Genomic DNA, 24,379 nt, shown 5'->3' with positions numbered 1-24,379 from the left:
CTGGCGACCAGGTTGTATTGTGTATTTTACATATCTGTCTTCTAAAGATGGGAAATCTTAGGACTTACTCAAATACTCAGGAATTGAAATACTGGAGTAGGTAAAACTGCACCCATTTATGTCAGCTTTGATTTTTGATGCTTGGAGTTCAGTTTTATTGTAAACCTATTCTAAGCACCAAGCTAATAATAGTGTGACACTGCATAGAATTGTCCATAAGGTGCCCATTTTTTAGGTCTCTCTCAATCTGGTGAGGATACTTGGCACATCTGTGTTTGGAATACACTCTGCCACCACATTAAAATGTTCCAGGGACCAGCAACCACCGGCTGGACATGTTCAGGTTCCTGGTGCCAAGACTATTGTGGATATTATGGTTACTACTTACTAAAGTGTCCCTACTCCTTTCCTACTAATCACTTATTGTGTAATCCCTAATATGAATTAATGTGAACAACCCCTTCCCAATGCCAAGCCTATCTTTTTACCTCTTAATCTCCTAAACCAAAACACCTATCATCCAATCTAACTTTTAATGTGGATCCATAACACCCCCTCCCATTGCAGTACTAAAACACCCAACCATTCCTATAATATGTAATCCTCTGCAACGGAACCCTTATCACCTGTGAGATAATGTGAGGTCCTACCACCGGTCACCTCCAAACCTAATATTAATAACTTATATAACAACATAATACACAGTGCTTTACAAAGTCCATAGTCACGTCATTAATTGTGCATCATAGAAGCTCACAATCTAATGTCCCTACGATAGTCATCGACAATAACACAGTCTATGGGACAATTTTGGAAGTCAGTAAACCTAATTGCATGTTTTTGAGATATGTGGGAAACCCACGCAGACATGGGGACATCATATACCCCTTGAAGATAGTGTTCTAGCTGAGAGACAACCCTAGGACTCTGGTGCTGCTAAGGTTAGAGTGCTTGCCACTGAGCCAACACCATAACCCTAACAGTGGTCAACCCAGAGTGGGAAGAAATTGTAGGTGGGTGGCAGCCCCTGTATTGTGATCCAGCTTATAAATAACCACCCAAAAACAGCCGGGTAGTTAATAAAAAGTGGCAGGTGGTGTACCCAGCTAAAAGGAAGAACACAAGGGAGAGCTCTTAATACTTAATCAACAGACCATTGAACTTCCAAAAAAGCTAAACTTTAAAGCTCTCACCCAACTTCTAAACTATGCCCTAACACTATAATTGGATGTAGATCCAACAACAAGACCACCGAGCAGCCAGATCTAGAACACTGGTGAGTGGGCACCTTATGGAGCCAGATTTCTCGTCTTCCCATTACCTTACCTAACGGATCCCTAGTACAGTCTTCCTTTAAGAATTTATCGCAGTAAAATCCATTATTTCTCCATAGTCGACTTGTTAGAGGCCTTTCGCCTCATTTTATGCACTCCCAGCATCCTCCATTCTCACACTCTCTGTATGCAGCTGTTTTGTTCTCGCTATATTTAGCTGTGTTTTTCAGAGTGCTCACAATGAAAGTGGTAAAAGGTGATTAGCTCCATCCTACAGGCTCTCAGCCTCCTTATATCTCCCCCGCCCGCCCTCGCTCCCCGCACTTACACTTTCTCCACTTCTGCGGCCCAGCCTCCATCCATCTCTCATCTTTCCCTTTTCATTCTTATATACGGGCCGCTTTCATTGTCTTTGTCTGTTTTCCAGTGCTTTGCTCTTTTATTCTGGATTTCAGTTCACCTATTGAGGTTTAGAGCTATGACAAGCATATCACATTGGTGTGTTTTCGCCTACATGTGGCTCTTTCCTCCGTCTTGGCATCCCTCGGAGGTTTTTCGAAATTTGAATAGAATAAACCCATTGCTATTTTTAAGTTAATAAAAACTACACTTAGCTTATGTACACTCAATACTCTTTCAGGGCTCCATATCTACAAGCTTTAATCCTTCTTCCTGTAATTCGATAGGTTTAGCCGTCCATGGACAAAATGTGAGCCCTTACATTTTATTTCAAGGATGTGGATTTGACATGCCGGTGTTAGGGGTTTGGCTAAAGCTTAAGTTTAGGGTAAGGGTTGGTGTCAGGTTAAATGTAAGCAATTAAGGATAAGAGTTTGCTATTGGAAAGGTTTATTGCTGCAGATTATTTGATGCCTAAAGTTCTAAACATGTAAAATATTGAAGTTTATGAGTCATAAAATGTGGTCACTCACCATATTGTATCTATGGAGAAGCAGTGTTGTTACCCTACAACCCTCACCTCTTTTCTTCTCCATACATTGAAGGGAAGGGTTCTGAAGTCCTAGAAATAGCTAGGGGTATTGCAGCTAATATGTGTGCAGCACAGGCAAAGACAACATTATATTTAACAGACCGAAAGGTTTACATATCCTATAGGGGGGAAGGGTCCAGGTATCAAGGTGTAAATATTAGGAAGGTGCATTAATCAGGTTCTACATAGCTAAGCCGAAAAGACTTCAAAGATGGTACTACATCAAAGCCATATTGTACAGTAATTATGGCACCTAAATAGGTTTATTAAGAGTTATTTCCTATGAGAACATTCTGGGTTATTGTGAAGTCACCTGGCAGTAAATGTTTGATGGGATGTTCATATTTTTTGCTTGCTGGGCCATAGTTTGATGAGGCCTGATTCCCTATGGATATAACCATTCCTCACACAGCGGCAATTGCTGTTTCTTCTGTATCAGATTTGACTACCAGGATATTGTCTACAGCTGCATGGACATTGTCTTGTTCTTATTCAGTCATCGCTGACTCATAGACTTCAATTAGGGACATTAAATGGCTCAGTTGGAATGAATGAGTTTCATTCATTTTACTGCAGAGGAGATGTCGAAGAATACTTAGGAATCCAATCCTTGTTTTGCCAATTTTCCTCTTATGGTCTGGTTTGGCCATTGGCTGGACTGGTCTCATTGATTGCTTGCACCTTGCTTCTCATGTTGTTTGGTTCCTTGAATTAGATGTTCTGTCTATTGAATAATTGTGCCTACTGACATGGGACTGGATTTGTTCCCAGTATGGCAACATGCTGCTTAAATTAATTCCTCCTAATCAGTTTAGTTTTTTAATGAATAATAATAGATTGGGGTAGAAGGTCTTACCTTGGTATTTGATCTGGGAACCACTACCACAGAGAAGAAAAATTCAACAATTTACAGTTGCCAGTGGAACAGAGGGGACACCCTGTACCGGGGACACTTCTTCCAAATACAGCTGCCATAGGTGGGAGTCTTCCATTTACATTTGCTTCCTGTTATATCTCTTGCTGCAAATCTCTTTAATAGGAGCACAACAATAAATAGCCTTTCCCAGGCAGTCCAAAAATAAAACCTGAGTTTTTCATTTACTAATATTACTGTGCTTGATCCAAACATCCCCCACCCTTGTCCCCGATGCCCACGTTATCGATCTTTAAATGTGATACGTATCCACAATAACCACAGAGAATCTTAGGAGGTGAAGGGCAGGGCCAAGTTCAATTGGAAGAAAAATCAGGATTGGCATATAGTTTTATCTGCTTAAATTGTATATCTGGATATAATAATTAAATTGTCATGTGGTTACCTGGACCTTTTTTTACCATTTTAATATTATTATTATTATTACACAGTATTTATATAGCACCATCATATTACGCAGTGCTGTACAAAGTCCATAGTCATATGACTAGCTGTCCCTCAAAGGGCTCACAATCTATAGTCCCTACCTCAGTCATATGTCATTATTACAGTCCAAGGTCTATTTTGGGGGGAAACCAATTAACCTAACTGAATGTTTGTGGGATGTGGGAGGAAACCCACACAGACACAAGGAGAACCTGCAAACTCCATGCAGATAGTGTCCATGCTGAGATTCAAATCTGGGACCTAGAACTGCAAAGGTCAGAGCACTAACCACTGAGCCACCGTGCTGCCCACCATTATGTCAAAGGTCTACTCACCTCCTATTGTAATTAGAGGGGGGTGTTAATTAATATTTTTATGGTTAACACAACAACAGAAGTTCAGAGGAAGTAAAGTCAGGACTTTGCAATGGAAGTCATGATTAGCAGTTTATCCAGCTTTTCAAAGTAGGACTAAATATGATGGAATGCATGGACATGACACCTTTTCTGTAATGGCTGACTGGCAGGGGTCTCCCACACTTATATTCCTGCTACCTGACTGATCGAGATCCTACTGCTAAGAGCTATTCTGATCTTCTGCTAGAACACTCTCAGTAGCACATTTTTTAATAGATTTGCTCTAAGACTCAGTTTTAAATAGCTGATGGACAGGGGTAAAAGTTGGTTAGCAGAGGTGAAAAACTTATAGACAAGAGCATATTTTAAAGGTGTGAAAGAGCATATTTTAAAGTGAAATTCTTGGCTCTGCCATCATGTCCGAAACGATACCTATAGTGACAGCAGACCATCCAACTTCTATGGATCCCATCAAAAACACAGGGGGCCCATAACTCTCTGTATACACAGTAATTAATAGGGTAGCAATGGGAAAATGAATTGAGGTAGAATGGGTGTATATATGAATATATATGAATTGCAAACCTCCATAGAGTTCTTGTGAAAACCAATAATATTCTATACCACCAAAAAGATTGTTTTGGAAAGTTAGGGGACCTTTAAAGTTTTTGTCATGGGATTTCACACATAGTTACAGCCCTGCATGTCAGTATGTACTTTGTAAAATGCTGACTTTGCAAATTGTGTGCATTTAATTTAGCATCTATCGGTGTATATCTAATTGGATTTTCATTCCTCTGGTCAGCATTTTGTTGTAGATCTTTATTGTGTTTAGGTCACCCTGGTCTCTAACCATCTGCGTATTGTTTCTTTCAAACAGTGGAGGTCACTCCTCTCCTTTCAGCAGCAGTGCCCTCTTCAAGCAGCCTCCCCCCAAGTCCCGGGGAGTTGAGGCAAGAGCCACGGGCAGCTAGTGGTCCCGGAGTGGCCATGGACCCGGTGAGCTGGGAGCAGCAGCTCCAGCAGCAACTCGTCCTTCTAAAACAGCAGCAACAACTTCAGAAGCAACTTCTTTTTGCCGAGTTTCAGAAGCAACATGAGAACCTGACAAGGCAACATGAGGTCCAGCTCCAGAAGCACCTTAAGGTAGGAAATGTAGCTCGTGTATCAAACACAGCAAAAGTGCAATTACACTTAATGCAAATCTTAGCTTTTCCTGTGAAAATTAAGTCTGGTCCTCTCCCACCTACCCAACTTCCATATTAGTTAATGAACTGCCACGTTAATGGATCAATAAAGAAGCATGGCACACCCATCTTTTCCAGAAATAAATTAGATATGCCTATAATTACAGTTGCCTGTATATAATGACCATTTTTACAGGTACTTTTCACCAATGATAACCTATAATCATATCATAATTTGGCTAATTTGTATTGAGGTTTATGCTTTGGGCACATGTTGGCAGGTACTGTAGGAGTTTTTGTATGGGCTTTCTGCTTCCCATCTCCATATTTCTTTTTCCTGTTCCCATTCTTTCCTCTTTTTCCTTCCATACTCCGTTCTCTTTCTCATTGTTTTCTTCTCTGTCTCCTTTCCATCTTCCTTCTTTTTTTCCCTCACCTCTTTCTTCTCTTTCTCCTACCCTTTCAACCATTCTTTTCCTTCCTTTCCTTCTACTTACCTCCTTTTCTTTCCTAACTATATTCTTCTTCCTTTCATATTTGTTATTCTCCTTCCTTGTTCCAACTCTCCTTTTCTTTCCTAATTCTATTCTTCTGCCTTTTGTTTTTGGTATTTTCCTTCCTTCTTCTTTCTAATTCTCCCTTTCCCTTTATTCATTCTCCTTTCCTTTGTCCCTTAATCAGTCTTTTGCCCTTTCTTCTTAACATTCCTTGCTACTTCTGTATCTTCTTTCTATTCCTTATTCTCTTCCTTTGCTCCTTATCCCTCCCTTTTCTTTCTTCATTTTATTTTACCCCCTCTTCTTCATTCCACTTTCATTTCTTTTCCTCCTCACTCACATTCAAATTTCCCTTTCCTTCTATCTTCACTTTCTTGTTGAAGCCACAAGACACAACTTAGACCATTAGAATTTCCTACAATATGGAGGGGTGAAACTTCTTTTGGGGAGACCAATCTACAGCCCAGCAGAGAAATAGGAAGTTATGAATTAATATTAATATTATTAATATTATTAAACAGGAATAATATATAGCGCCAACCAATTACACAGCGTTATACATTAAATAGAGCATGCAAAGGACAGACACATACAGACAGTGACACAGGAGGGGAGGACCCTGCCCAGAAGAGTTTACAATCTAGGACATGGGGGAAATATCACACAATATGAGGGCGGATATGGGAAGTAGTGGGGGATTAACAGGGGGGAGACAGAAGTAGACATGTAGGCAAGTTTGACAAGATTGGTTTTGAGTGCTCTTTTAAATTAGCAGAAAGTAGGAGCAAGACGAATAGGACAAGGAACACCATTCCAGACAGTCAGGGTAGCTCTAGAAAAGTCTTGGAGCCGTGCGTGTGATGAGGTTATGAGTGAGGAAGTCATTAGTAGGTCATTGGAGGAGCGGAGAGAGCGGCTGGGGGAGTATTTTTCTATCAGGTCAGAAAGGTAAGTGGGACAATAACTGTGGAGGGATTTGAAGCACAGGAAGCAAAGCACAGGAGCTTGAATTTGAGTCTAAGGTGAAATGGAAGCCAATGAAGAGAACTACAAAGAGATGCAGCAGAAGATGAGCAGTGGGAAGGATGGATGATATGACATAGAACTTAGAACATTTGTTTTTGCTCATGTCATATCAGCTCTGCTGCCAGCGATGACATCATGTAATGCAAAAAAAAGGACGTTATCGAGTCAGGAACTCCTCCCTTTTACACATAAATGACAAAAATGGGACAGCCAATCACATGTTAGGGTAGACCTTACTTCTCAGAGTACAAAACGTATTTAGTTTTTTGCTTTGCAAAGTAGTACCGTTTCTCTTACACTATATAATATTTATCAAATGTAAATCCGTAAGTTAACTTACTCTGTACTACTAAAAAAAAAAAAAAAATATATTCTTATTTAGTTCACTGCTGACAAATCTTGCTGACCCAAAACTGGTTTGTAGCCTTGAGTCAGATAATTGTAGTATCTAGCTGAGGTTTTTCACCCAGGCTAGTTGTTAGCGATCACTTCCCTTTAAGGATTTGAGCCGCCCTCCTTCCCCTTTTTCCAGCTGTCTGGAAGGTGCCGACTTGCTGTCTTCACATGTCTTACCAAAGCTTTTTAGAGCTTCCTTCTGGGCGCTGTGCCCACTCAGTTCTCTGGGTGCACTGTAGTCTACTTGCTGTGTCCCTTTTCTTATGGCACCCTCTGCCTTCCCTTTCAAGAACAGCACCCTTTTTGCCTTATCGTCACTACTTATTCATTTTCCTGCAACAGTCAGCTCCAATGAAAGAGTCTTGCTTTAATCTTCTTAATCTTCTCTGCTCTTGGCTAATCTAAAATATGAGAAGAGGCCATGCTGGGTATGTGCAAGACAGAGGAAATGTACACAGCAAAATATCCTAAAACCGGCAAAATGTATCTTAAATATTTGTTTTTTGTGTCATGTATAAGCTGTACTATCTAAAATATGCTTTTTAGGTACATGGTTGACCATAGCCAGCTTGTACCATCTTTTTTGTGCATCAGTTTCACCCATTCAACAGAGTGAATTGGTGATCACTACTGTTTATGGGGTGGCTATCAGTGGAAAACACTGTCTGTCCACAATGGGGATCCGTGTTTGTCTCAAATATCCTGATCCCTATTTGTGCTGCAATCACGGGTGCAGTTAAAATAAATGAACCATTTAAAAATATGGCTTTCAGTTACTCTATCCAAGTAAATGGCATTTCTGAATCTGAAAGTACGAAGACTAAAGCACTAATCACTGATCACTCTATAAACATGGCATTGTAAGAATAGAAAGTGTATTTAAAAAAAAAAAAGTGGTTACACCATATAAACTTGCACCTAGGAGTAGAAGGGACTGTCCCCTGCTAGCATTCTATGGAGAAGGATTTGCTATAAGAAGGCAGAGAAGCAGTGGCCTCTTTATAAAAGTCTGACACTCTTTCCCCATACTAATTCAGACCTACAGCTTAGTAATTGGCAGGGCTTATGCTCTGTGCTGATTGGAGAGTTCTAACGGGATGAATAGCACCTCTGAAGTGAGACCACTGCTCCCACACACAGAACAAGAATCCTTTACTGCAGCAAGCTTTTCTACTTTTTCTACTTATCTGCTTTCTAAAGAATAGGAACTTTTTGTGCTGATGCGCCTGGAAAATATTAAATAATTTAAAATGAAAGTTTACTTGGGTTTTAATCATCCTCTACGCTATCCAAAACTCTAAATCAAAATTTGTGACTTGAATTGTATTTTAATGATTGCATTCCCTCCTTTCTTTAGATTACTTTTACATTGATTGATTAGATTTTTATTAGACTTAAAAGTTTACCTGTCTCCTTGCGTCCAGCAGCAGCAAGAGATTTTGGCAGCCAAGAGGCAGCAGGAATTGGAGCAACAAAGGAAACGCGAGAGGCAAAGACAAGAGGAGGCCGAGAAACAGAGACTGGAGCAACAACTCCTGATACTCAGGAACAAGGAGAAGAGCAAAGAGAGTAAGCAATGTAAAGTGCAGAGAAATATTTTAAAATGGAGGGGTGGCTTGGTTTGAATGGTGGTCATTAAGGTTATCTGTCTAACGGTTGTTTAACCTAAAGTCTCTATCTGTGATTTTATGTCCCATCAAGGTGCCATAGCCAGCACAGAGGTGAAGCTAAAGCTTCAGGAATTCCTGCTCAGCAAGTCTAAAGAGGTGCCAGGAACTGCAAACCATTCCATCCTACAGCACCCCAAATGTTGGTGAGTTTTCACCTCTCTGATTTTATCTTCTGGTGCTGGTTGGAAACCTGGGGTCCTCAAAATGCATCTATAGAATGCCCTGGTCACTCAGGAGCACAAGGCGTCTGCCTTATGCAAATACAGACCTTCCCAAAGGTCAGCACAGAGACTCCGCTCCACCACATATTGGTAGGTTGCTGGTTATTTGGTGGTGACGTAACCTAGCTCCAGTCTGCAAGTATAACAATTATGTATAATCCATGTATTTTTTTAGTTTACATGATAACCAGCTCCCTATTGATTCTTTGTGGTGCCTTTTGCACCCCTGTGATGTTCTTTTACTGCTGCAGCTCTGTTGTGATCTTGCTCCACAGTGCCTTCAGCTACAGAGGTCAGTAAGGGCTTTTGTAACGCTCATTTACTGATCTTAAGAAGTGTAAATTCTTACAGGTTAACTTTAAATTGGGTCACACCAGCCATTAAAACCACTCAGTAACTTGTTAGTGACAGTTAAGTTTCTTTAGCTGTATTTTAGACAATTGTTAGCACCATTATAGGGCTAAAATATCCTCTATTTTTATATGTTCTGCTGGTTTGCACTATTGGTTCTCTTTTGTTGATATTTCACTGCCTTCATTTTGTTCCTTCTGCTTACCTTGTCTCCGTTTATTAGGGGAACTCACCATACCTCACTAGACCACAGCTCCCCTCCTCAAGCTGGATCCCCAGCTACTCCTCCCTCTTACAAGATGCCTCTACTGGGAAACTGCGATGGGCGAGATGACTTTCCTCTGCGCAAAACTGGTAAGTTAACACAAAAGCAAAATGTGTTTATATGTAAAAAAAAGTATTAACAGCATGGCAGACAGACATCTTCACCAATGGCAAGTCCATGAATGTTCCTTCATAAGAAAATGTCCCCAAAGTGTGTCTGTCCACAATCTAAGTTCACCTTCAAAATAACAGAATCTGCAGGTTCTAGGTATACATGTGCAACTTTCCTTTATCCCACAATGCAATGTTCTTTACGCATCTAAAAAGTGTCGCATTGAGGCATGACGCATGCTGAGCCATGTTCAAATGTTGACTTGGTGGTTACAGTGGTGGATATGGAGCCAGGTAGGGCACCATATGTTAAGATTCATGGTAGGGACCCCTTACCCAATATAAAGTAACTGTGTTTTTTATTCAGAAAAATATATTTAGGTTCCTGTTTGCTCTTTATTGTTAGAATTCTGAACTATTCTCTTCCAGCCTCTGAACCCAATCTAAAAGTCCGCTCACGGTTAAAGCAAAAAGTTGCTGAGCGACGAAGCAGTCCCCTTCTCCGCAGGAAAGATGGAACGGTCATCAGCGCATTCAAGAAGAGAGCCATTGAAATTCAGGGTTGGTGTTTTTACTATTGCTACTTTCTAATAGTGGTTTGTCACTTTGCCTTTCATCCAGGCCCAGACTAACAATCTTTCAACTCTTTTGGCAGAAAAGCTAGTGTGTGTGTGACAATATGTGTGGCCTGCTCTTTTTATAAATTATAAAATAGTGAAACAGTCAAAGATTTTCTGCTTTCTCCCAGTCTGGCACAGCTGCGATCTTCCAACTTTCTCCATTCCCCCATTAATCCTTCACCTCTTTATTAATCACTTCCTATCATCAGCTAATTTAAACTTAAATAGGCATTACAATTTGATTGTACAATCCATATCATGCCATCTAATAATGATGTAATGAAAGGGATTTTATGAGTGGATATAAAATTCAATGGACAGATAGGCCACACTCCAAGGTTTAGGTCAGGGGTCTGCAACCAGTTTACTTTTCAGCCAGTTGTCTAATGCTTGTAAATTTACACCTATTATGGAAAAGGTTGCCAACCCCTGGTTTAACTAAATCTTTAAAAGATTGTACAACCAAACTGTAATGTATATAGCCAGCTTTAGAAACCTGGACTATCATTATTGATATGATATAACTCCTCTTGCAGTGTCCTCAGTATGTAATAGCGCCCCGGGATCAGGACCCAGCTCCCCAAACAGCTCAAATAGTGCCATCTGTGAGAATGGATTGACTGGGAGTGTGCCCAATATTGCCAGTGAGGTAAGTGGAGAGATGGAGGTCGCCTCTTTAGCAAGATTAGGAAAATTGTTAATTATTTGGTAACTGGGAATTTCTCATTTCACCCTGTTTTGGTAGGAATGATCAGAGATAAGCAATGTGTGCCTACAAATTTAGATTGGGCACTGGAAATAGATAAAAACTTTTAAACGCGACATTCACGCCAACATAAAAAAATAATGTAGTATATCTGAAACCTGAACTTCAGGAACAACTTAATGTTTAGTTGAAAAACATTTGGTAGCTATTTTAGCTCCACAACAATGTAGGTTCCTGTTTTTTCCATCCTGAGACATATATAGCCCTGCCACACAGCACACTAAGTTTGTGACTTTGCTTTTCTCTACTGCAGTAAAGCAATACTGCTTGGTCACCTCTCCACCCCCCAGTCTATGATTGGACAGTGAAAGACCAACAGCAGACAAAGTAGCCCATCACTATTCCCTCTATTCTTATCTGTACAGAGTATATAGTCTATTTTTATTTCCAGCTGAACTTCAGCTTGAAATACATACTGCAGTCTTGCACAATTGTACAGGCTCCTATTCTGTACAATTGTTAACACTACATTCAGTAAGCTTCTCTAAATGTGAATTAGAAGCTGCATAAGGTCAACAAAGCCCATCTTGTTGAAGAATGTCCAGCATTATCTAGCACAGGAGTGTCAAACTCTGGCCCGCGGGCCAATTCTGGCCTGCATAGTCCTTTTTTTTGTCCCCAAAGAAATCTTAAATATGATTTGCAGCCGCCAATACAGTTCCCGGCAACACTCGCGTCTATAGACCAGCGGCCTCTCTGCCTAGGCGTGGCCCGGCGTTGGACTCTTATAGACGCAAGCAATCCTGGGAATTGTAGTAGTGGCATCACTCGCGTCTTTAGACCAGCGGCCTCTCTGCCTAGGCGTGGCCCGGCGTTGGACTCTTATAGACGCAAGCAATGCCGGGAATTGTAGTAGTGGCATCACTCGCGTCTTTAGACCAGCGGCCTCTCTGCCTATGCATGGCCCCGCATTGGACTGTTTTATAGACGCAGGGAATTGTAGTAGCGGTGCTATTTCAGTAAAGAGGGAGTTCCAGCCTCTCATAACATTAAGCCCCGCATTGGACTGTTTGCTTGTTGCAGGGAATTGTAGTAACGGTGCATTTTCAGTTTCAAGTTTGGCCAGCGACTTTGTCTAAGTTTTGAATTTTGGCCCACTGTATATTTGAGTTTGACACTCCCGATCTAGCCCTTTTCTCTCCAGCCTGACTACCCCAGCACTCTTCTTTCATCTCAGCTCAGCTTTACATAGGAGGGCCTGCAAGCAAATGCAGCTTGCTTAGGAACTCCCAATACTCCAAAATGACGCCCACTCAGCCATCAAATATTTATTTGATATTTTAAATACACCCCCCATAAGCCAACCCGCTGTTTGCATCTGGGCTAAGTGCCAGTCCAAACAATCATATTGTTCCTATCAAACCTCAGCCCTCAGATTCAAGGTAGTTGATTTTATCCATCATGTCAGGTGATTCTACAGTCACAATCTTTAAGAAGGTTGTTTTGAGCTTTGTTCCTAATGTTTGGTAATGAATAATTGTGTTCGTGCTTACAGATTCTGCCTCAGCAAAGAGTCCTCACGTTAGAGGGGACAGGAGGGCCCTTGGGCCTTTACACATCTCCGTCACTACCCAACATCTGCCTACAAGGGAGTGCCAGCAGCCTCAGTGTAAGTACCTTTACCATCATTGAAAACAAATTGATCATAGTGTAATCTTTAGGTGATTTTAAACAGGGTTTTTAGCCTTTCTGGAACTAACCCTATTTTCCTCTGCCCACACCTGCACTCCAATCCACTGCACCTAACTTGATCCCCCTCCCCTCTCCAGTCACTGCACCCACCCACTACGCCAACACCCACCTCTACTTTGAAGCATACCTTGGTTCTCACTGCCCCTGTACCAATGCACAAATCTGTGCTCCTCACTATTGCAATGACATGTCCCTCTGTACTCATCCCATTGAACAAACAGGTGCACTCTTTGTAGCTGAAGATTCTCTTTGCAGGGTTATTTGTCTTTGTCTTTACAAAGAGACAGTCATGTTTGATCAGAGCTTTGCCTCCTGCTTAGTAGTGCCACACAGTTGCTGTGCCCTGCTGTCTGCTGAGCCTGTTATCTTACAGTTGTCTGAATAAAAACCAACAGTTTTAAATAAGGGTAAACACCAACAGTGCTCTTAGTAGCCAGAGATCATGTAAACTAGGAGGCCTGGAGATGCTGGAAAGTCAACCATTTTGTGTTCATGGTAAGCAGGAGGTAGTTTGTGGCTGAAACAATATTGTGATACTTAATCATACTCCCTAGTGTCCCCTAGGACTTATCAGGAGAGGTCTACTGTAAAATGCCCCCTCGGTAAACATTGCATTTATTTCTCACATTGTTTTTATTAGGGCCAGTTTACCCCCCAGGAGGGGGCTGAACGGCAAACCTTGAGACCGGGTGGTCCTTTCCTCAGCACCACAACCCTCCCTGCCCTAGATGGAGGGGAGATCAGTTTAGGTGCACCGTCTCTCCTGCAGCATGTCCTCCTATTGGAGCAAGCCAGGCAGCAGAGTGCCCTTATAACAGGTATATATTCCTCATTTATATACCCTTTTCTGTATTCACTGTCTATAATGCACTATCTGTGTACCTAAAATCTTTGTTTTTAAGGTTAGTCTAGCTGATTTTTGAATTTTGATTAAGGGCAAAAAACTGCATTACATGTTCTAGTTGGAGACATTATTGGTGAGCTCCTGATGCTCTGTCATCATTATGAGGAGTTCCCACACTCCCTAATAGATATTTGTTTATCTGTTCTATTTTATGGAACACACAAAGATGAGCAGGGGCTGCCAGAACGTCAAAGACACAGAATTTGTGAAAACAAGATCTTGCTGTTTAAATATTTAAAATGTTTAGGAAGCAAGAGGTTGACTCAGTCCACTTGGCTTTTTGATTACTAAAATAATATTTTGGCTGGACTGATTTTTTAAATATCAACTTTTAATTTCCAAATAAACCTTGTTGAAAAATAGGTTATTTATAAAGCTGTCTCACACTGTTTTTTTCTGAATTTTTTTAAGAGTAATTTGGAAAAAGCAAAAATTTTTACAATTATTGTTTAAAGGGCAGCATGTTTAGGATCTTTTATCCTCTAATCTAACCTCAGGTTCTAATCTGTTTCTAGTCCTTATTTTTATCTAATTTCTCTGTTTCAGTTCCGTTGCATGGTCAATCACCCCTGGTAGGGGGAGAACGTGTGTCCAGTTCCTTACGGTCAGTCACAAAAGGCCCAAGACATCGTCCTCTGAGCCGTACGCAGTCCTCTCCGCTCCCGCAAAGTCCTCAAGCACTTCAGCAATTAGTACTACAACACCAGCACTACCTAGACCAACAGCAGCTCAGCAAGGTAGCCCACCCTGTATAATAATTTCTTTTTTTCAGATTTGGGGCAATAATGCAAGGCTGTGAAATAACCAACTTTGTTAACAATATTTATAATGCATTTGATTCCCTTATACATGTATATTCTTTTATAGTATCGGTTGTAGTGACATATGTTGATTGTACTAGTTACAGTATTCTAGAGTAATGAAAGTATTAGTTTCTGGTAGGCCTATCTAACTTTTAGATGTACATCTCAGTGACACATACCGGTTGCTTCCTATCAGACTGTAGAAGGATTACGCCAGCCACCTACCCACCCCGAAGAGACAGAGGAAGAACTAACTGAGCAAGATAGCGGAGAACGGTGTCGTGCAGTGTTCACTTTGGATGGAGGTACAGAAAGCGAGGAAACGCAGGAAGAGGAAGAAGGAGCAGAGGAAGATGATGAAGACAGTGAAGAGGGACGGACCAATGGCTCAGACAGCACATTCAAAAAGGTATCAACTTTTTTTTTCTTTAGTATCGAAAATAAACAAAAAAAGTCTAATAGTAAAGTAGAATATACTATACGTTTCGTTCTGTGGTAAAACAATCCTTTAGGATGATACACCACACAACACCAGAAGTTCCAGAGTTCCAGAAGTTCCGGAGGTTCTAAAATGTAAAATGAGTTGGAGGAGAAAAAATTTAGTGAATTAGTGGTTTGATTCAGATCAGGGTGAGGTATGTGTATATTGAAATGGACTGGAGATACATTTGTTCTGAGATTTTATTTGAAAACATTGGCAAGTACACTACATGGTCAAATACTGTATTTATGGACAACTGGCTAACACACTTATATTGACTTGTTGGGCATCCCATTCTAAAACCACTGGCATTTACTATAGTTAGCCTCGCTTACAGCCTCATATCCCTGGGAAAGTTTCCTACAAGAATTTGGAATGTCTAGAAATTTGTAACTATTTGTATGGTCAGGTACTGATGTGTATTTAGAAGACCTGACTCACAATGTGAGATACAATTTTTTCTAAAGGTGTTCAGTGGAGATAAGGCCAGGTCGCTGCAGGCTATTCAAATTCCTCCAAGACAAACTCATTAAACCATATCTTTATATAAATGTTTTTGTTTGCACAGGGGCACAGCTATATTTGGAAGAATGTCCGCATTTAGCCATAGAGTGTACATTCTTTTCTTCTTTACGGAAACTAATAAGATCCAGCTGATGTTATAAGACCTCATTGACCCTTATATGAGCACAGAGTCTTGAGGTGGTTGGGTGCAGTAGACAGAGAAGCAGATTGAAAGTATATTCTGTATTAATTGGGGTCACCTGTGCCACTATGTTCACCCCAATGTCCTATGTCTGAGGAATAGAGCTCCTGAGCCGGCATGTCTAGAATTTCTGTCTTGGAGTTCTGTCAAATGCAATACTAAACAAAACCCATGCTTATTATCATGGAAAAGAACAAGCTCTCTTCTGTTGCATCTCTGTATTACTGTAAATTTTTATAATATTTTGCTGTACTTGGTATTTAAAACATTTAAATTGATATAAATTATTTGCGTCACTCGCCCTTGTTGGTAACTCTAGACCAGTGTTTTTTAAACAGGGTTCTGTGGAATCCCAGGGTTCCTCCAGCTAGGGGCTCCTTGACCAATGAGCAATTTGTGTCTTTAGGGTCAGTTTAAGTGACACTAATAATCTTTTTGGCTATCTGTAACTGTGATATTCCTCCAAATAGCCAACAACGTAAGAGGCATTCTTCCCCTTGCCCCCAGGCCCTTGTCGGCTACATATGTACACATATCTGATGATTATTTCCCAAGATGAACAGTTATGTTCATCTGTGGCGAGGTTCTGGCATGTGTACAACGGACGTCGTTAATGGATCCATCAGGGCAGATACATAAACAGCGAATAGGAAATGACTGCTATACATGTCAATAGAGAAGAGCACAATAGAGTGCCACTTGCTTGTTCTCCCCTTCCCCACTCCATTGAACAGGACTTAGCATTTTCACCTTGTTTTTTAATCCTGGTCAAAAAGTTAAGTTTGAAGATAAAGATTTCACATATTAAAGTTTATGTAGAACATAATGATGAACTTATCTTATCTGCTACCTTTTGGTCTATTAAATATACCAATGAAATAGTTTTGTTCAATAACCTGTTCATCTTATCAGAAAATCCTAACTGTCCTTTGTGCTGTTCACACATTCTTTGTTATGTCAAGAAGTCTAATTAGTGTTCCTAGTCCTTATATAGGACTTCAAAACAATTAGTCTTTGTGTTGTAGAGATCTGAGAGTGGAGTTATTGAATAACTTGACAACTGGGCACCACTCAGCCTGCAAAATGTTATGTGTTGTCTGTTCACAACAGGTCTTAATGCATTCCTGGCAGATAATAGGCGTTCTGTGCTTTCAGGGATTTTAACATAAGGGATAAAACATGGTAAAATGTATATATATATTGCAGACAATGCTCATTTCTTTTTTCTCTCTGACATTCATTGTAAGTACAGCCTTTGCATTTATCAATTATTTGTAGCTCTGAAAAAAGAATCTTCACATTAGCTGTCCCTTAACACAGACAATGTAATTCAATAAGAATAATATTCAGACTGCTGCAGTGATCTGCTGTTGCAGAGCAGAATGTTCTGCAGAGACAGGAGGGGGCTAGCATACACAGATTGCTTCCACTATGTGCACTGCAAGTGTTGATGTAAGAACAGTTCATTGATGAGGAGATCAGAGTATGAATCATTCACTGATGACTCACATCACCCCCCCCCCCCAACACACACACTTCCTATGACTCATACTGTACCAACATCCCCTGATCTATACTGAAAGGCAATGGTGGTATCAGGTACTTGCAAGGCTAATCTAGCTTAGGGATGGTTCCTGAAAGATAACATTTTAGACGTCATTTTATCAATAAAGATTATAAGCAAAATGCTATGTATATGCAAATAAGACATTTCTGTAAAGAACATATCCAAATAACCATTATGAATATTTAATATTCAGTGAAATGATTCACTCTGTGCATATTCTTAAAGGTATGATCGCTTCTCGCATCAAATATAGAGTACATTTTGGTGTGTTTGTATCATAACTTATTATATTGTACAATGCACATTCATCAACACTTTAGCAAAAATTAAAGATGACCTTTGTAATCATGAATACATTAATAAAGTATTATTTTAAATGCAAGTAGTGTAAGAACCTGGATTTGACATGGTATCATCCTGTTACAATCTCCCATACAGCAGGACTGGAACAGATAGAAGATAGACAAGGCAACTGTTCTGCATGAAGGTTTTACCAAGAGACATGCTGATAGGAGTAAGGATATTTACACACGTCAGATGATAGGAACAGTCATGTTCTTTTTGGGAGAGAATCTGACATGTGTACAGTTGTCGCCTGACTTTGATCATGGATTCGTCCTGAGGAATCCATGAACGACCAATGGGGTACAACCACTGTACAAGTCAATGGGGAAAAACCCAGGGTGCTGCTCCCTTGTTGTCCCCTCTCAATAGAACAGAATAGCCCTGTGTGTACAGCGTTCATTCATCTGTCACCCTTTTGTCGTTCGAAATAATCAACCCTGGCAGGGTTGTGATTGGTAATTGGTAGATATATCATGTATCTTTGCATGATAATTTAAGTATACCTGCAGTCAAGCCTAATAAACTGCTACTGGGATTGTTTGCAAAGCTCTTCTTTGCACTTGTCTACAGCCACAATACCCTTTAATGTACCCCAGAAGCCCTGAATAATACAGCACAGAAAAGCCTAATTTAGCTAGTAAGCTATATTGATTCTGCTACCTTTTGTGCTAGTGGCCTATAGGAATCACAAAAATGAATCACAAAAATCTCATATTACATTACCACACTGATACCATTTTAAAAGCCTTTTATATTTGTTTTATGTGTACAGCCCTGAAAAAAAATACCTGGTAATCTTGCCAGGAAGGTCGTTGTTGAGGCAGATAGTGCTCTCCATGGTGCCTTATCTATTAAAAGGAGTTAAGCTGCGTACACACTTCCAATTTTTGTCGTTGGAAAGGATCTTTCACGATCCTTTCCAACGACAAGGGAGTGCACGATGCATGAACGGTGCTGTACATACAGCACCGTTCATGCTCTATGGAGAGGGGAGGGGGAGAGCGACGGAGTGGCACCCTGCTGCGCGCTCTCCCCTTCCCTTTCATTAGGATCGGCTGTCGTCCATCGTCCGTGGATCCGGCAGGTCGGTCGTCCGGACGATGGACAACACCGACTGTACACACGCCAGATTTTCGCCCGATAATTGGCCGATGCCGATTATCGGGCGATAAAAATCTGACGTGTGTACGTAGCTTAACTGAAGAAATAACATAAACCATCTGTCCAAGATGAGCATTGAAGGTCACATGTTTATTGGGTTGATTTGGTTTTCAGAATAAATAGGTGCTTTCAGGGTTCTGCTAAAACTTTCCATGAAAGATTATCTATTGGTGGATGTGCACATGACAGAATTTGTTCCATTGTTTTCTTTTTTTTTTTCTCTAGCTGTTTCCAGATGCCCTCCCTCTCTATCAAGGCTCTCTTCCTCATTCTGCACTAAGTCGGACCCAGTCCTCCCCAGCAGCTCCACTCACCTCCTGCAGTTCAGAGTCACGTCGCCGGGTACTCAGCACTACAGGTGAGAGTTCATATCTTAACAAATGCTTACTTTGTAGAGACACACCAAAGCAGTTTATAAGCAAATGCTTCTGATCAGGCCTTCAAAAGATGCCTTTTACATATGACATAATACCTGATTTAACAAAACTCTCCAAGACTAGAGAAGATAGACTATCATGGGTGAACCAGCAAACCTGCAATGTAACCTGGGTTCACCCATGATAGTCGATCTTCTCCAGTCTAGAAGAGCTTTAATTAATGAAGCCTATAGTGTTCACTGGTGGTGTGCGTCATCTGTTTAGGGTAAAGTTCCTTAGATGTTTTAGAACATTGTGCCATTTTATATAATCTAAAAATCTCCATTCTGTCAGGTCAAGGTCCTAATGATTAGAAATGTGATGATGTAGAAAAATAATGACATGCTAGAGTTTACATTTTATCCCTTCTCTAGGCTTAGTCTATGACACTCTGATGCTGAAGCACCAGTGTACATGTGGGGACACCAATAACCACCCAGAGCATGCTGGGAGAATACAGAGTATCTGGTCCCGTCTCCAAGAAACTGGTCTCCTCGGCAAGTGCCAGGTGAGCCTTTGCTGTTCATGACTCTTACTATGTTATTTGGATAGGATTAGTATTATTTTTTACCTATAAGTTCTAAAAGCCGAGCAAAGAGCCATTAGGTTTTTAACTCCATAACAGTCTAGATTGACTATGTCTAGACTATGTTAGCAGGATCAGATGACTCTTATGCAATGTCTACTGGAACCCCAAGTTTTTTGGTGCATTGGCAAATCGACAAGTGTAGCCATTCCCACCAGATGTCCTAGCTTAGACTGACTTCCACTGCCAGTACAACATAGTGTCTCTAGGGTGGATTATCAATGCAGAATCAAAGAAAATTGGGAAGCTAACTTCGAGACCATGACACCTTCAATATGACCTTGTAGGAAGTGGTCAAAACTCAAACCACTGTGGGAAGATCTTACCTTGGTAGAGAAGGAGTTGGTGGGTAATCGAAGACTATGTTGCCCACCTAAAACCAGGCTTCTACATGACCCCTTTATTTCTATATTAGAATAATCACATTTTTAATAAAACTGGGTGGTTTACAACCAGTCTTGGTAACAGGGAAATTCACCCCTTAATTTTTACTTACATTTCTCCCCTAACAGTGATATGCATTTTTTACAGCGTGTACGAGGAAGGAAAGCCACACTGGATGAAATTCAGACCGTTCATGCTGAGCATCACACTCTGTTATATGGGACCAGCCCACAGAGCCGTCACAAACTGGAGAGCAAGAACCTGCTGGGTAAGCAAATCCTTGCATATACTTTGGGGCCACAAATGAAGAAAAGGGTAGGGAATGTATATGTTTGAAAATATAATTATGTATGAAAGCATTTTTAAATAGGCTACAGCCTAGAACAGCACAGGAAAGTCAAAAGTGCCTAGTTTATTATCCTAAAGTATAATTCCAGCTCTAAGTGGCCTCAAAAATTGCTACATTTGAGATTTTTTAATGGTGCCATTCTCAGTGGTGCCAAAACTTCACTAATTGTTGGATTTTACTGAGTAATGACAAGAATTAAGATAAAATAGGCGACCCATAGGCATAGGTAAAGTGAGTATTATACTGCTCCTTTCACAGAGTACATTTTTTAGCAAGATGTTAGATACTCTTTAACATAATATTGTCGGGAAAAATGTGTATGTGGCTCAGAAGCTTTATGCTGGGCCATTGCCTAAAGGACGAGTCAGGTGTACAAGCTGAAATTAGGTTATTCCACACCCCAGGCAAGTCTAATAGCAAAGGGACTCACATGATAGCCATTGAATGTAAATAAAAGCTTGTCTGTACACAACAATAAAATGAAAGCCTTGCCTGGAACCTACAACCACACCAAAAGGAGTGGTTGTAGAGATCTCCATGACTAAAGCTGCATACACACATGGAATTAAAGGACTGCACGATGCATGAACGAGTGCTGTACATACAGCATCGTTCTGCTTTATGGAGAGGGGAGGGGAGGAACAACTGAGCGGCACTAGGCATTAGGATCTTTTATTGTCCATCATCTGTGAATCCTCCAGAACGGTCGTTCGGACGATGGGCGCTTTAGGTCCACCACCATGTAGCTTTAGGTCCACCATTTGCCACTGAATCTTTAGTATTAGACTCCCTTTAACTTGTGTTTTTGTATAAATGTTTCATGAGTAATACAACGCAAAGAACAAAATGAAATGTTTTCTAGAGGAAAGCACCAAAATGTATAAAAAATTTCAGAATTTTTACTAGTTCGTCTACACTTTCACATAGAAACTTCTTAAAGTTTTTCAGACTGGCATAGACAATAAATGTTAACACTAAACCTACTTTGTATTGTAGGACCCCTTTCTCAAAAGATGTATGCAGTTTTGCCCTGTGGAGGAATTGGGGTAAGTTCTGTTATACACCACATCAAAAAGCTTGTCGACACCTGATCATAAGAGCTATATGAACTTTTTGGCTATCTGATTCTTAAACTATAGATACTATTGAGTTCCCTTTTAATGCTATAAAAACCTCCACTTTGGGAGACTTTTAACCAAAGTTTGGAGTAAATTTTTCAGAATTGGAGCCTATTCGGCAAAAGAGGTTAAGTCAGATATTGGACCAGAAGACCTATAGAACAATTTGTGTTCAAGTTCTTTCCAAAGATGTTCAGTAGTTTGAGCGCAAGACTTTATGCCGGACACTGGAGTTCCTTCACACCAAAACTGGTGAAACCATGTCTTTATGGAGGTGGCTTTGCATATTAGGGCATAGTCACATTAAAACCAAAGGGGCCTTCCCAAACTGCTGCCACATAGTTGGAATCTCACAATTGTTTATTTCTGCTCAGACATTTACAGTACCCTTCACTTGAAAAACCTAAACTCAAAAACTTGCAGGGTTGTCCACATACATTTGGCCATATAGGGGGCAGATTACAGAGCCACTGCATCGTTTTTATCAGGTTGGTCAAGATTCATTCATCAGGCTGGGTACCTCTTAAGACACAAGGAGGTGGTATGTGGTAGAATAAAAAATCCTTTAGGGGACCAGGCAGATTGTAACGGTTCTATGGGGAAATTTAGGGTCAGTGTTAGTTTTATAGTTACATTGACATGTAGAGGGACTCAAAAAAGCAACATTGTGCCTAATATTTTGTGGAGTAATACGGTTAACTCCTGTGATATCAGTAACAGAACCATTGCAAGGTAAGAGGGTGTTAATGGAAATATTTAGCAGCAATAGTACATGTGGGCACTTTCCTTTGTAACTTATTTAATAGCCTATTGTGATATAATGGCAATACCAGTGCATTGTAACATGATGGCCATCTCTAACACTCAATCCTAATATATCTTAATATCTTAGTGGTTGCTCACAGTCTTTTTGAGATATTATCTTCAAAGAAAGGCAAGAACCTTTTTCTGGAAATATCTCCTAATTTATCTATACAAAACTTTTGTTACTACTGATGAAAGAGTTAATGTGGGTTTACTTGCTTTTTAAAATTTACCCAGTGTCTTTTTGGTGACAGGTGGACAGTGACACAGTGTGGAATGAACTTCACTCCCCAGCTGCTGTCCGAACAGCTGTTGGTTCGCTTCTGGAGTTGGCATTCAAAGTGGCATCTGGAGAGTTGAAAGTGAGTCATTCCCTTATTATCTTTAACTTACATTATTTAATGAAAAGGATATTATTATTTGTATTATTGTGTAGTGTGTATAGAACAATTTAGAGAGTGTCCATCTTCAGCTGGTCCTCATTGAAAAGTTAAAATATATGAAAAGCCTAAACCTTGTCCTAATGAACAAAATCGTCAGTCCAGAAGGTGATATGAGGTCCAAGCTTTTTTGAGTTCTCAAAGGAACAAGAAGTGCAGAGAAGTCTTCCAATGGGTGCGCCTGTTCTCCCCCTTGCTTTGGAGGGATTTCCTATCACTTCTGTGTGTCTCCATGAAAGAAAGTGAATAGAAACCTCCCTGATGGAACACGGACAGCATAAGAAATCCTGACGAGAACTTAACCATTCCCTATTATCCAAAACAAAAAAAAAAATAGTTTGTACTGGACTGGTTTAATGAAAAAAATAAATGGTAAGGTTGGAAGAAATTCTGGTTACTCAGGTTGTTTAGAATAAGGGGTACAGTTTATTAGATATATTTTATTAGATGAATAGGTTCATGGATAATATCATGGAGTAGCAACAATGTGCCTAAAACATATAAATTGTTTCTAGAGCTTTGCTTCTGTTATTCTGTAATGCTTCATAGTGTGATTTACAATATCATTCACTCCTTGTAGAATGGATTTGCCGTTATCCGCCCCCCAGGTCACCACGCTGAGGAATCAGTTGCCATGTGAGTACAGAGAGGGGGGGGTACCATTACTACTCCTTAGTAATGGAAGACTTATTCTTCTACCGCTCCTGCCTTTCCTTTTGAAAATACAGTCTCATTTCAGTCTTGTTATCCTCAATTGCTCTGTTGTGTGTCTTTCCTTGTATTTCATCATCTTCCACTGTCATTCCCTCTTCTGCCTCTGGATTCTTCTTCCTTTTGTACTGTTTCACACTCACCATCACTGACCCTCTATCCCCTCTCCTCTTCCTTTAGGGGTTTCTGTTTTTTTAACTCTGTAGCTATCACTGCCAAATTGCTCCGTCAGAAGATGAATGTGGGCAGGATCCTGATAGTTGATTGGGTGAGTAAGCAGAAGTACGGTTAGTGGCCATTCTTGTAGTTTTGATATGGCAATCAATTAACTTGCCCACTAAGCAAGCTGTATTTTATCAACAGGATATTCACCATGGAAATGGAACACAACAAGCCTTTTACAGTGATCCCAATGTCCTCTACATGTCTCTCCACCGTTACGATGATGGCAACTTTTTTCCTGGTAGTGGCTCTCCTGAGGAGGTGAGTTAAAATGTCTATGTGCACATCTGTTTTCTGGCACCATTGGTCCAGTTAAATGGGATTTTTGGAATTGTACTTGTTATACTTCACAATAATCTAGTGTTTCTGTCACAGGTTGGCGCCGGTTGTGGTGTGGGATACAATGTGAACATTGCATGGACAGGAGGTGTGGAACCCCCTATTGGGGATGCTGAATATCTTGCTGCTTTCAGGTATTTTTTCTTTCTGAGGGTATCATTATCCTTGATTGTAATCAATTACTCTGTTCATCCAGAAGAAACAATCCCTTTGTATTTAGAAGGTATATTAGGTACAACTAAAGCTAAAAACTTTTATTGA

General features: G+C 40.4%; 1 protein-coding gene across 3 annotated transcripts in view; it reads left to right on the top strand.

The window, feature by feature from the left end:
* Nucleotides 1–24,379, top strand: part of HDAC5 (histone deacetylase 5) — a 62,101-nt gene that overhangs the window by 27,154 nt on the left and 10,568 nt on the right. For 2 of the 3 annotated variants that reach the window (XM_072414702.1, XM_072414700.1), the window contains 19 exons: nt 4,862–5,127; nt 8,512–8,656; nt 8,789–8,900; nt 9,553–9,683; nt 10,134–10,265; nt 10,861–10,973; nt 12,586–12,699; nt 13,423–13,600; nt 14,233–14,423; nt 14,686–14,898; nt 18,975–19,107; nt 19,540–19,673; nt 20,283–20,403; nt 21,481–21,530; nt 22,661–22,768; nt 23,427–23,482; nt 23,738–23,825; nt 23,921–24,040; nt 24,155–24,252. In XM_072414702.1, coding sequence (XP_072270803.1) covers nt 4,862–5,127; nt 8,512–8,656; nt 8,789–8,900; nt 9,553–9,683; nt 10,134–10,265; nt 10,861–10,973; nt 12,586–12,699; nt 13,423–13,600; nt 14,233–14,423; nt 14,686–14,898; nt 18,975–19,107; nt 19,540–19,673; nt 20,283–20,403; nt 21,481–21,530; nt 22,661–22,768; nt 23,427–23,482; nt 23,738–23,825; nt 23,921–24,040; nt 24,155–24,252 — 2,503 coding nt within the window. The remainder of the gene's footprint in view (nt 1–4,861; nt 5,128–8,511; nt 8,657–8,788; nt 8,901–9,552; nt 9,684–10,133; nt 10,266–10,860; nt 10,974–12,585; nt 12,700–13,422; nt 13,601–14,232; nt 14,424–14,685; nt 14,899–18,974; nt 19,108–19,539; nt 19,674–20,282; nt 20,404–21,480; nt 21,531–22,660; nt 22,769–23,426; nt 23,483–23,737; nt 23,826–23,920; nt 24,041–24,154; nt 24,253–24,379) is intronic. The other variant, XM_072414701.1, reaches the window with a different exon arrangement.

Source organism: Pyxicephalus adspersus, chromosome 6 (assembly GCF_032062135.1).
Source record: "Pyxicephalus adspersus chromosome 6, UCB_Pads_2.0, whole genome shotgun sequence".
Taxonomy (NCBI): domain Eukaryota; kingdom Metazoa; phylum Chordata; class Amphibia; order Anura; family Pyxicephalidae; genus Pyxicephalus; species Pyxicephalus adspersus.
The sequence above is the reverse complement of the archived record's forward strand: the minus strand, read 5'-3'. Positions and strand labels throughout refer to the sequence as shown.